At 30.1% G+C, this 12,955-nt stretch overlaps 2 protein-coding genes across 2 annotated transcripts; one reads left to right on the forward strand and one right to left on the reverse strand.

Moving 5' to 3' along the window:
* Positions 1–9: 9 nt before the first annotated feature.
* On the reverse strand, positions 10–5,133 carry LOC131844525 (probable cyclin-dependent serine/threonine-protein kinase DDB_G0292550). Its single transcript, XM_059193438.1, has 10 exons — positions 4,803–5,133; positions 4,559–4,614; positions 4,338–4,469; positions 3,559–3,792; positions 3,052–3,147; positions 2,855–2,976; positions 2,325–2,466; positions 2,176–2,227; positions 913–2,012; positions 10–96 (listed from the first exon to the last, which is right to left on the reverse strand). The coding sequence occupies exons 2-10, from the start codon at positions 4,559–4,561 to the stop codon at positions 10–12; spliced, it is 1,968 nt and encodes a 655-aa protein (XP_059049421.1). The 5' UTR covers positions 4,562–4,614; positions 4,803–5,133.
* Positions 5,134–5,158: 25 nt separating this feature from the next.
* Positions 5,159–12,319, forward strand: LOC131844528 (beta-catenin-like protein 1). The gene is made up of 13 exons (XM_059193441.1): positions 5,159–5,457; positions 5,713–5,919; positions 6,127–6,273; positions 6,987–7,118; positions 7,319–7,478; positions 7,641–7,732; positions 8,650–8,781; positions 8,886–9,034; positions 9,111–9,286; positions 9,849–10,015; positions 10,298–10,393; positions 10,980–11,076; positions 11,321–12,319. Exons 1-13 carry the CDS (start codon positions 5,428–5,430, stop codon positions 11,407–11,409), a joined length of 1,674 nt encoding a protein of 557 aa, XP_059049424.1. The 5' UTR covers positions 5,159–5,427; the 3' UTR covers positions 11,410–12,319.
* The last annotated feature ends 636 nt before the right edge of the window (positions 12,320–12,955 follow it).

Genomic DNA, 12,955 nt, shown 5'->3' on the forward strand with positions numbered 1-12,955 from the left:
CGTAAATATTTATTTCAATATTAATTTTCGATAAAGATTATAAAGCACTTCAGGCGTCATATATCTTTCTCGTGGCCACAGAGCAGTAGAGATTTTCTGAAAGTGTAATAATATCTATATATTTTTGTTTACTACATTTATAAACATTTACCTAATTATATATATTATTATGTATACTAGATAATATAAATATTTTAAAAAACTGGGCAAGAATTATTAACGTGGCAATTTAACAATGTTTTCCGGGATATTGTTAAGAGGAGAGTAAAACTTAAAAAACCGCGCAGTAAAACTACCATGTAGATATTCATCGGTGTTCGTTCTATATCTATTCACAGACCTTGTGTCTCCTCTAATTTGGATGAGAGGAGTTTAAAAGTCTCTATGAGGGATAACATTACTTTCAATCGAAATTTTTATGTTGCGCTTTAATCTATTATTACAGTATAAAAATGTATTTTATTCATTATTCTGAAAACAATCCAATGGCTGCACATGCTTTCAAATTACGTACACTTAATTAGGAGGGACTTATTTTTCAAAAATGTTTAAATGATTTCTGCACAGTATGTGAAAAAATACTCAGCAGTATAACGGTTAAAGAAAATCTGACTAGTGTGAACGTTGACAATATTAATTGCCTAATCCTATGGATAAAGTTTCGTAGATTAATTGGTTATTGTTAGAAAATTTTCATAGTAGCACGTTTTGAATAGAGCGTGGTCGGGAACATACAGCTTTAAGAGAAATGTTTAAATTTTCTAACAGTATGGCATGTAGTATTGGATAAAGGTCCGTAGGTAACGGTAACCATTTACCATCAGATACGCCGTATGCTTGTTTGTCACCATCGTAGTATACATATATTTTTATTATTGAATATATAGTTTTACCGACCCTTCATTTACTTACCCTAAAATCGCATCCGTATAAATTAATACCTAACTTGAGCTTTTTTAAAGTATGCCTTAAATTTTGATCATTAACCAACTTATCTTTTAAAACAAATGTATCGTTACATGTTTCACATGACTTGTTACTTGTATTATCTGAATTGATACTGCGTACAGTATTGTTATTGCTATCTGTTTTATTGTCTAAGATAGCATCTCTGAGGCGCATATAATTAGTAAAACTGTAGCTGCATGCTTCTTTTTCAGTACAAAAATGATTACCAGATGGTTTATCCTCTTTATGCTTTACGACATCAGGATACTTTTTAGATTTAAATATATTTTTTACTGTTTTTACAAATGTTGTACATGAATCATTAATAACACTAAACAGCCTGCCACTAATAGTTCTGTGCTTAATATCATTTTCTATATTTTTTGGTTTGATATTCCTCCGACGTCTTCTATTCTGTTTGTGACTATCTTTCATTCTTTTTAATTCAGTCATAAGTAAATGGGATGCATTTGTTTTAACTCTAAAACTTATTTTTGGTGTCGATACAATAGTTGGTTTGAATTCTAATATGCTCAGATCTTCATTTACAATATTATTATATTTATATAAATTACTTCGGGACTTATAGTTAGTCTTATCTATATATTCCTTGTGCATATTTACATTGTTAGTTTTTGTATGACCAAACTCTCCTTCATAACTAAACGTGTTATCATTGTTATATATTTTTTCTTCAGATTCTCTGGTAGAATCATAAAAACTTTGTTTTAACAGATATGAAAATGGCATGTCATTGACGTAACTTCTATGTACAGAATTCATATTCTGTGAATTAGTGAGTTTCCTAATTAGATTATCATTATTTTTAGTGTATATTCCAATAGTGTCGTCTTTTCTATCGCTGTTTTTAAAAGCTATATTGTTATTTTTATTTGGTTTACATTCAAAAAATTCCCTATGAATATTGAATAGTAACCCAGTTGTATTACTATCGTTAGAGTCTATCATATTAGATTTCTGATTGGGTTTATCATTATGCTTTTTACCATTATGTAGTTCTAGGTCGTCGTTATTGTCATCCTTTTCTATATTTATTTCTAAGCCTAAAAATGTTTAATTGTTTAAAGATAAATAATTATAGTTTATATTATTTTTTATTGCATAGATTAGCATCTGCAACATCAGGCCTTTCAAAAAGGGACGGGTAGGAGAAAGAATTAGGAAAGGGCTGGGAGGGAGGAGGATGATTGACTTAAATACACTAACCGGTAGTATGTGTGTTTACATTGTGGAGAATTATAATCGACCATTGCCCAACCTGTAAGATAGAGAGTATCGTGAATAATCAGCATTGAATAGCAATTATGAAAATATAAAACAAACATGTATTATAATACCTAAATATAGATACTTACGCAAGAACCCATTCCGTATAGCTTTATAAAGTCGCGTATAATATTTAGGAGATCAATATTGTTTATAAGCATATTTACCCCTTTCGAGTTTTGTGTAACTGTATACAATAGATGAAGATAGGCGCTTGTTTGTAATACCTGCCTAAAATTATAAAGAGTACATTACGTTTTATAAACATCTAAAATAAATAAGTACTGAAATTTAGTTTATTAACTATCGTCATTGAAGTTTACGAATTTAGCCATATGAAACAATAACAGCCTGCTTAAAAATGTAAGCGAATGTTTTAATATTGCACATTTATACTTTGTAGATAAAGACAATGTACTATTACTATTTCAAAGATGCATATCTTTAAACGAAAAAGACAGTAAGTCAGTTTGTTGCTAAAATAGAAAGTTTGATTCAAACACTCCGTACCCTAATATTTCACTACCACCATAACTTGCATATTCTATTTCTGTTTGGCGACAGATATAGCTAATCTAGTATTAGCTGGCTATTATTATAAATTATTTTTATCACCAACCTGTTAAAAATTAATAATCCATTACACCCAATAAATAGTTGGACATTGCGGTCCTGATTATGCAACAAACTTTGTAGAACCAACGCAGCATCCGTGTCGCCATTACAACATCTTCGTACACCCTAGAGAAATTAACTAATAAATATATTTGTTAATAATGTTTAAACAGTAAATATTTAATTTGAATTTGACCTTACCGTTGGAATAAGGTGCGAGCAATAAATTTGATTTTCATGTGAATTTCGACAAACTTCAGCGAGACATCGACATAGAGCTCTCCAAGTATCTTGATGCTGTAAAGAATCGATCCGTTTATCTCTTTTTTCAAATGCCACGCCTGCACTGTTGCATGTACTACCGGAGCACCAGTAGAGTATGGCACCAACAACTAACGTCAGATTAGTATAAGCTGCAACTGGTCGAATTCACCAGGAATTGTTCATGACGATTACCAAGGGGACCGCGTGGAGAACCTACACCATACACTGCCGGCATAACATTTAAACCATAACCTCATACCATTTAAATATTAATAGTAGATACTATCATCAAGCCAACTACATTTTTTTAAGTAGGAAAGAAATACGGACTGACAGAAAGACGACTGGTCCATAGCAATATTAGTACGGTTTAGTATGCCGATTGGGTACAATAAGATAAAGACTAGTATACCTATTTATATATAAATAACATATACTTCTTACCATCATACAACTAATAAATAGATTACATATGAGCGACAAAGAGCCGCTGATTCTAATCATATTTCGTGCATACTGCACCAAACTCTGCCTTGTGGTTAAACCAGCATCGTCGTATACCAAAGCTGACACGAAGTTTAAAATGATGGTCGTAATTCTAGGCAGACACCTACTAAGAACGTGGTATATTTTGTCATATATAATGTTGCTTGTGGTAATTACTTCTCTATGGGTACCCTGGAAATATATTAGACACATAAAAGTAACAGCTTTTAAATATATACAAAATATGTAAGTTTATTGCCCTACACGACTAAACAATTGAAAGAATCTAAATTAAATGTACGAGTATGTCTATGCATCGCACACAAGTCACGTCGCCACATAGGTACCTATCTAAGTTTTTTACAAAACACTTGACAAATCAAAATCTTTTTAAAATCGAGTCTACTACCTGCGACTGAGTTATACCGTTACATCACAATGGTTGCCGTCAATATAGATTAGTACCTAGTGGTCTCCTACAGTGTATCTACATGCCGAGTTTTTTACAGACTACAGCTATACAGTATACTGTGGTCTGTAAAAAAGTCGTAAAGATATTTTATGAAAGGGGGGTCGGCAACTCGCTCTCTGCTGCTCGAGTGTTTAAGATGTCCATAGGCTACGGTAACAATTTACCATCAGATGGGCTGTATGCTTGATTGTCACTGTCGTGGTCTAAGGAAAACACAACATTATGCAAGTATCTATGTTTTATAAATATAAAACTAATTTAATACCTGTGAAACCAAATGATATGCGATAACTGAAAATAATTTTACTTGAGTTTCAATGTCGTCACTATTGTTTATGATCTCTAAAAACCTTTTAATATCCTCAATTGTAGCATGTTGTACTGAAATTTCAGGATCCTACAAAATAAAGTAACAGACACCATTAATTTAAGGATTTGTTTCTAATTGATTTATTTTATAAATCTAAAATTTATGATATTACTAACCATTTTATAACGGAAAATAGGTACAAACTTAGCTGTTCTGTTGCCGTTCGTCAAACCTATCAAATTAAACAATTCATATTTTATCACAAAACATTATTTTGTTTAAAATTAGAGAATACTATAAGTGTAATATGTAACTAATTATAGTGTATAATCATTTATTTAATTTAAACTTTTTAGCCGATATGATCGAGCATTCGAAATGATACTATTTAATAAAGAAAATTATGAAAATATTGAATACCATTGCAGCACTTATATTTATTGTACCAGAGATTTGGACTATAGTAGACAAGTAATCTAAAAACAAAACAATAAATAAAAGAAACTTTTTTTCGCGCCGTTAATTAAAGTATGATCTGTAGTATAATTTTTTATATAAGCTCCTAATGAATATATACAATAACGAATTTATACCTTATGTTAATATGTGTTCAATATTGATTCTCACTATAAAAAGAATAGAATCTGTATAACTTATTTTTAAAGTTAAGGAAATATTGACTACTTGTTTGACCGTTTTGCAAGTAATTTTAAATTCTACCGCCAAATTCATAATTCAGCTAATCGTTGTCTGAACTTGACATGTCACATGTGTCATTCTGAAATTTGTATTTCTGGAATTATGAGCTCTGTGCTATATTAGTGTTCTCTGTTGTCTGCATAGATAATATTCTATTCTGGAAAACTGTTGTGTTGAAATGTGTTTTGTTTGATAAATTACTTTATAATCAGTCAATAATTTCTATTCAAGTAAATCGTTGATACGAGTAATGTAAAATTAATAATATTTTTCTATTATTATATTTTTTTATTTTTATATTCCTCAAATTATTTTAAATTACTTACATTTTAATTTAGATTTAGTAATGGATGTTGGCGAGCTGTTGTCTTTTAAGGTATGTTTAAATATATTTTTGTAATATGTTGAATGTATGTTACTCATTCAAAACGGCGGTCCCAACTTTATAGTAATAACAGCATAAATTTTACTTAACTTTGTTACACAGATTGAAAATATCTTGGAATAACATATAATCGAAATCCGAATTCGATACTTCTACTTAGTATAAATATGCAGTTCACGGAAATATGTAGTCATGATTTTGTATAAATATAATTTTAATAACTGTAATTTGAATTATGTCCAATAGCCCACTCCGACACCAAAAAGACCAAATGAAGACGACAGTGGTGATTCTGACGATGATCAACCACGGTCAATAAAAATAAGACGCTTAGCCAAATCTAAATCAGATTCTATAGCACACCAACTGACTAGAACATTACCAAAAGAACCAACATTAACTGATAAGGAAAGAGAAGACATACTTCGATTTGTAGAAACGGAAGCAACTGAGGTATTATTCTAACATCTTTTTTTATTGTAAAGAAGAATTAAAGAAACATTATTGAAGCTAAGGAATTGTGAATTTTAAGATTTGATAATATTTAAGAAATTTATTTATAATTAATTTTTTTTTAATGACATAAGAATTATATTAATGATAATGTTATACATGTATTAACAAAATACTGAAGAATTAATATTATAAGAATTTTTTTAGGGAGAAATTCTTGATGATACTGCTGTAAAGAAACTGGTATTAAACTTTGAGAAGAAAGCTTTAAAGAATAGAGAAATGAGGATAAAATTTCCAGATCAACCAGAGAAATTTATGGACAGTGAAATTGATTTACATGAAGCATTACAGGTATCATTTATAAATTCAAGAATATAGTAATGGTTATGACATGAACTTCAATTAGCTGTTTTCGAAGAAAATACATAATAATCTTTATTTTTACCTACAATAAAGTCTGCAAGGCTATATACATAACAAATCTTGTTAACCACAAAATTGATTTTTGTTCTTATTATTTAATAAAAATCATGTGTAGACATTAAAAATCAATCATCCAAAGATGATATTCATATTTTTATAATATGTATACAAAATCCTCATTCAATTAGAATTGTAACCTCTCATTTAGCAGTTACAAGGATTATGGAAATGCTATGTGCACATAACCATATGCCTAGTCTATCTGGACATTACATATTTGTAATTTACTAATTTATCTTGAAAGATTTAGATTTTATAATAAATAGAAATCATTCTAGTAGAAATGAATTTTTGAATCTATCAATAATAATCTATCTATTATAGAATTGGCTTCCCTGTCTTAATAGTAGACTTTACTTCGCTTCAGAAACCCTGGTGGGCCTCTAGTTTATCATGTAATAAGTCAGGTATTGTACAAATGTGTGTCACATATTTAAGTTTAAAAATTTATTCTCAATCTTATTGATTGAGAACATTTTGTTATGCTACAATTTTATTGAATTATCATGAAATTGCCATGTTACATATCAAATTATTTTGTAACTAAATTGTTTATTACAATCATGCTAATTTTGGAACAGGATTTAAGTGCAGTGGCCACAGTTCCAGACCAATATCCACTATTAGTGGAATTGAAATGCATTAATTCCTTGTTAGAATTACTGTCACATGATAATACAGACATTTCAACTAAAGTTGTAAATCTTCTACAAGTGAGTATTTACAGTAGTGCTATATTACTTAAATAATAATCTTTATCTGTGCCCTATTTTGTATGGCAGTAATATTATTATTAAATTATGTACAGATTTTAAAGCATTTAAATCTGTGATAGAAAAAAATGGCTACTTTATACAAATGTTAGTAGGTACCATAAAACTCTTTCAATAATATTTACAACTTTTTATTACAGGAATTAACTGATGTAGACATTTTACATGAGAGTGAGGAAGGTGCTGAAGAATTGATTAATGCATTAGCTGAAGCTGAATGTCCAGCTCTTCTGTTACATAACCTAGCTCGTCTTGATGAGCAGGTTCCTGATGAAAGGGATGCTGTACATAATACATTAGGTAATATAGTACATTGGATAAAATGTTACCTATACATATAAAATTTTAGTATTATTGTTTATTGTTTTATTAACATTTATATCACTTGGTGAATCCAATTTTATATTTTATGGGTGAGAACAAGTAATGAGAATTTGTTATAAAAAATGTAATTGTTTATAGGTATAATAGAGAACATCACAGAATTCAGGCCAGAGCTGTGTCCAGAGGTAGCAAAACAAGGATTTTTACAGTGGATTCTTAAAAGATTGAAAGTATGTAACAGCCAAATTTATTTAAATGAATTTTTCCCACACTAGTTAATAACAATTTTTTAAATATATGAACTAGTAACTAGTCACATGTACACAAAACATGTAATTAGTTGATATTTTATTTAAAAAATTGTGATGTAAGCATTTGGTCATACATACGGATGTATTACATCTTTAGCAGTCTCATGTACAGGGGCGGATCTACCTAAGGGCTTTTTGGGCTGCAGCCCAGGGTACCCAATCCCCACTGAAACAATATTTAGAATATAAAAAATATGTAGAATGTTAAAAAACCTATCTCAGGGTTGCTAACCTAAGGTTAGCAACCCTGAGATCAATCAACCCCTGCAAGTGCGCGTATAGACGGCCCATTTCTTTCTATAGAGAAAGAAACAGGAAATTTCTGGTTGCTTTTAGGACGGTGTATTTTTTTAGTTGAATTATATAATTAGGTAGGCCCCTAAATAGATTTACCCCAGGGCCCCACAAATTCACGATCCATTCCTGCTCATGTAAATCTATATAAATATTATAAATTTGAAGCTGTGTGTGTCTGTTACCTTTTCACGGCTGAGAACATCTTTATGTAATTTAGTATGAAGATACAGTATGATGTGAGCGCAGACTATAAAACAAAAAAATAAAGAATTTTATCTAAAAAAGTACATGAAGTTGCAAGTCAGTCAAGTAAGAAATGTAATTGATATCGATCTAAAAAATTTTACTATGCATTTCGTAATGTAAATGGTTAATATTTCTGTAAACATTGAGGATGTGAACAAACCTGAAACCACGATGTCTTGATGGAGGAGCAACATCTATACGTAATATATGCAAAGTTGTTAAACAAGCTTAAAAATAAATATTTTAGTAACTTTGAACTTGATAAGCTAATTATTGACATTTCATTGTTCCAGTTAAAAGTTCCTTTTGATGGGAATAAGTTGTATGCCACAGAAATTTTATCTATACTTCTCCAACATACACTTGAAAATAGAAAACTGCTTGGTGAACTGGATGGTATCGATGTGCTTCTGCAACAGTTAGCGGTGATTAATCTTTTTTAAAACTGTCAATTATAGTTATTTTAATTTCGAAGCACAATTTTCTTTTCTTGTAGATACTAATATAGTTTTTATTTTATGATATACAGTTTTACAAAAGACATGATCCTAGCGGTGCTGAGGAACAAGAAGCTATGGAAAATATGTTCGATTCCTTGTGCTGCGCTTTGATGGAGCCCGCAAACCGCGACCGCTTTCTCCGAGGAGAGGGTTTACAACTAATGAACTTAATGCTTCGGTAACTAGTATCCATCGTAGAGGAAATCTTTTGTAATTATTTTGTTACATTATTAATTATATGGTAATTTTTGCAGGGAAAAGAAAATGTCACGAAATGGCTCTTTAAAAGTACTTGATCATGCCTTAGCAGGTCCTGATGGACGTGACAACTGCAATAAATTCGTAGACATTCTAGGTCTACGCACAGTATTTCCTTTGTTCATGAAAACACCAAAAAGAAAAAGATTATTAACTGTTGATCAACACGAAGGTTGGTTTATATAATGTTTATTTATCACATATGTGCCAGCAGTAATTACAAGCTAAATATGATTTGTACTTAATACCATTCTATCTTAATATATAAATTTCTCGTGTCAGTGTTTGTAACAAAGCTGCTCCGAAACGGCATGACCTATTGTTATGAAAACTTGTATACCCTAAAGTTTTACCATTTCAACCTGTATTTTTTAAAAGTGATATTATGAATTACTTTACTTCGATTTATATCGTAAAACAATGTTTACCTAATTCACTAATTTTAGTTTATAGTTTCAGCTAATTTTCATCTAAATTCTTCAATTTATTTTTATGATTTTTGTAATAAATATAAATATGAATCTTGAAATGAAATCCTATTGATGTAGTTAATACCATATTGTTTGATACAAGTCTGTTATTTGCGTCTTGTCCTAAAATAACATATATTTTGGAATATTTCTATTACGGCTTTTAAAAAATACAACTTCTAGATGGAATATATGTTATTTCTACTATTTGCTGACTTTGATTTATTTTTATTATGGTAATACAGATGTTGTCCATTGTTGTAGAGCATGTGGTGTCTATAATAGCTTCAATGTTACGCAACTGTCAAGGTAGCCAGAGGCAAAGACTATTAGCAAAGTTTACTGAAAATGATCTTGAAAAAGTCGACAGACTGTTGGAGTTACATTTTAAATATATGGATAAAGTTGATCGCACCGAAAAAGATATGGAGGTAATATTTTTTAGATTTAGATACAAACGGTTTTGTATAGTGATGCACATATTTTTAAAGACTTCAAAATCATAAAAATATTCAAGTATTTTTATGTGTTCAATTTTAGTATGATACATGGCCAAATGCAGTACAATGGTGCAGTTTCTAATCAATTATCAACTGACACTGATATGCCTAGACGTTATAGAATTTTTACTTCTTAGCAAAAATTCTACATTTTAACTAAATATGAAATGACTTACTCTCTCCTGTTAAATAGGTATGATTTTTTTTTTGCAGCAAGAAGCAGAAGACTTGGACGATGACGCGCAATATTTGAAACGCTTGTCTGGAGGTCTATTCACATTGCAATTAATAGACAGGATAATTTTGGAGGTGATATTTTATATGGTTATTGGTTTAATGAAGAAAGTAGTAATAATCAGTCTCAAACTCTGTACGACTTTTTTTTCCAAATCTATTTCAATACATATGTAACAATTTATCATAAAATACTGAAATATTATAGTAATACATTAACTGATATAATAAATTAAATGTCATAAGCAATTTTGCTCAGTTTAACCGTGAAAACTCTGTACTTTCACAGTTAAACCTTCATTTCATAGGAAGCAGGATAATTTGGTAGCACCTTAGTAACCCAATTATCTAGCCAAAATTGAAAGCATATAATTGAGTATGACTTGAAGTGATCTGAGGTGTTGGTATTTGTATATAATTTCTTAAAGCTTCCATGCTTGAAATTAGACGTCAGAATAGAGTAGTAGTACACCTAAATCGTGTTGCGCTATACATCTTTGTATTGTATTTGCGACGAATACGGTTGATAGGGATAGTGATAAAAAATATGACGTACATAGCAGGCGGAGCGGTCGTAAATTATTGAACGATTTGGAGTTCGAGTTTGATATTCAATTTATGTATAATTAGAAATAACAATATGTATATTTTAATATTGTAGGTATGCACTGCGGGCTCTACGACAGTGAAGCAAAGAGTGCAGCGTGTCTTGTCACTCCGGGGTGGCTCTTTGAAGATTATTCGTCACGTTATGAGAGGTAATATTTTAGAAAATCTGTTTATCCATACCATGATGAGATGTTGGTATAACATATTGCCTCAGCTGTGTTTTAGTGATTAGTGTATTCAATATTTTCGGTATGTTATGACATAAGAAAAATAAACCACCACTAGAGTACACGATGGTATATGGTGTTAATTGTTCGGCTTTACAAGTTAGTAAAACCACTTCTCCCCCTCATTCATGTATTCATTTTCTAATTGGATGCATGTATTTGACAGAATATGCGGGCAACCTCGGCGATGAGGGCAGCGAGGAATGGCGTCAACAAGAACAGCAACATATACTTCAACTTGTAGATAAGTTTTAGTATGTAATATGTGTTAATAAATCACTAATAGAACTATTAAATTGCGGTATATTTTAATATGGCCTCACTTCATTACAATAAGTTTTTTTAAGAAATATGAAACATTAGTAAACGATTTGAAATAACTTTATTGGATACAATACAATTTCTGCATTAAAATAATAAAAAAAGAAAACAATATAACCTAAATGCAACAAATTATGAAAAAGTAACTCGAGATGTAAACACAAATTGATACCCACGCAATATTATTTTAATAGTTTGTGCTTAGTAAATAGGTGTACAGTTTAGGCGCCACAGTATTTTACTGTATTATTTTCATACACCTAAATACAGTCATCCACATGTGTGACAACAAACACTAACATCACAGACAAAATATTTAAATAAATGCCGCAACTACATGTGTCATCACCATTGTTACCCTAAGAAAAAAATTACATGGATTCTGCAACATATTTTTTTTTATACACAAAATTAACGATTGATTAATACGTGTATATATTTGTTAGTTTCAGCTGATAGCAAGGTAAGGTAAGGGGTTTACTATTAATAATCACTTATATAGGATAGTCAAGTATGTAAAGGATTTTTAATGATATCTCCAAAATTGCTAGTTGCAATTGAACGTTCATAATCAAACTAAGTAGTAAGTATTTGAAAATATAAAAGTTAAATAATAAGTACATAATGATACTTGCCTCAATTAGTTATGTTTTTATCACAGAATACAATTATATTTGTTCTACTTAGCTCAACAGATATTTTGCCGTATGCCGTTTACAAACTTTATACCCCACGTTATATCAAATATACCGTAGGAAGGAAATGAACAATATTTTTATTAGCATAGAATTATAAAATAAGTACGGAATGGGATAATGTCTATCTACAAATGTACCGACGGACTATACTTATATGTATGTATATCACAACCAAATTATCTCCGGTTAACTATTTTGTGAATGTTGAAAAATAATACTGTATGTATATATGTATATTTACATGATAATAGCTATAGCACTTGTAGTTCTCATAAGCAGCAAATAATATACGGTAGTACTTTCATATACAAAGGGATCTGAGTATCTTAATTAATTTCCTTAATTTTTTTACATATGACATGGTTATTAAGTACAAACTAAAAATTATATTTTTGAGCACATGTTTGTTGCATTCATTGTTTGTGAATTTACCATGTATTAGATAGAATACATTACATTCTAATTACTTTTAGCTAATTTTATACATCATAAAATCGTTACAACTAATAGCGTTATAGTGTACATAAACATAATGTGCAAATCCAACAACAACTGGCAAGCTGACTTCAGAATGCAATCAAAATCGTAATCAAATCGAGACAGAGAATTCAGATGGTATTGTTGAATATGGATTATTCAAACTCAAGTCTCACAAGAATATTAAGAAAACTGTAAATAAACCTTATCTCTGTGAAGTGAAATGAACCAGAAATGTACATCATACAAATACTGTCAAATGCATTAAATTCGATTTGCTTCCGAATCGATTCTGTGAAAAGTGA

The sequence above is a fragment of the Achroia grisella genome, unplaced genomic scaffold (assembly GCF_030625045.1).
Source record: "Achroia grisella isolate CSIRO2021 unplaced genomic scaffold, CSIRO_AGI_Agris_v1 utg402, whole genome shotgun sequence".
NCBI classification, from domain to species: domain Eukaryota; kingdom Metazoa; phylum Arthropoda; class Insecta; order Lepidoptera; family Pyralidae; genus Achroia; species Achroia grisella.

Coding starts and splice junctions, on each gene's coding strand:
- LOC131844525 (XM_059193438.1), bottom strand. Junction 3,793..4,337: donor CATATCATTTGGTTTCACAG/GTATTAAATTAG, acceptor ATATATTTCCAG/GGTACCCATAGAGAAGTAAT. Junction 3,148..3,558: donor TATTTATTAGTTGTATGATG/GTAAGAAGTATA, acceptor GATTCTTTACAG/CATCAAGATACTTGGAGAGC.
- LOC131844528 (XM_059193441.1), top strand. CDS start 5,428: ATGGATGTTGGCGAGCTGTTGTCTTTTAAG. Junction 5,920..6,126: donor TAGAAACGGAAGCAACTGAG/GTATTATTCTAA, acceptor GAATTTTTTTAG/GGAGAAATTCTTGATGATAC. Junction 7,479..7,640: donor TGCTGTACATAATACATTAG/GTAATATAGTAC, acceptor AATTGTTTATAG/GTATAATAGAGAACATCACA.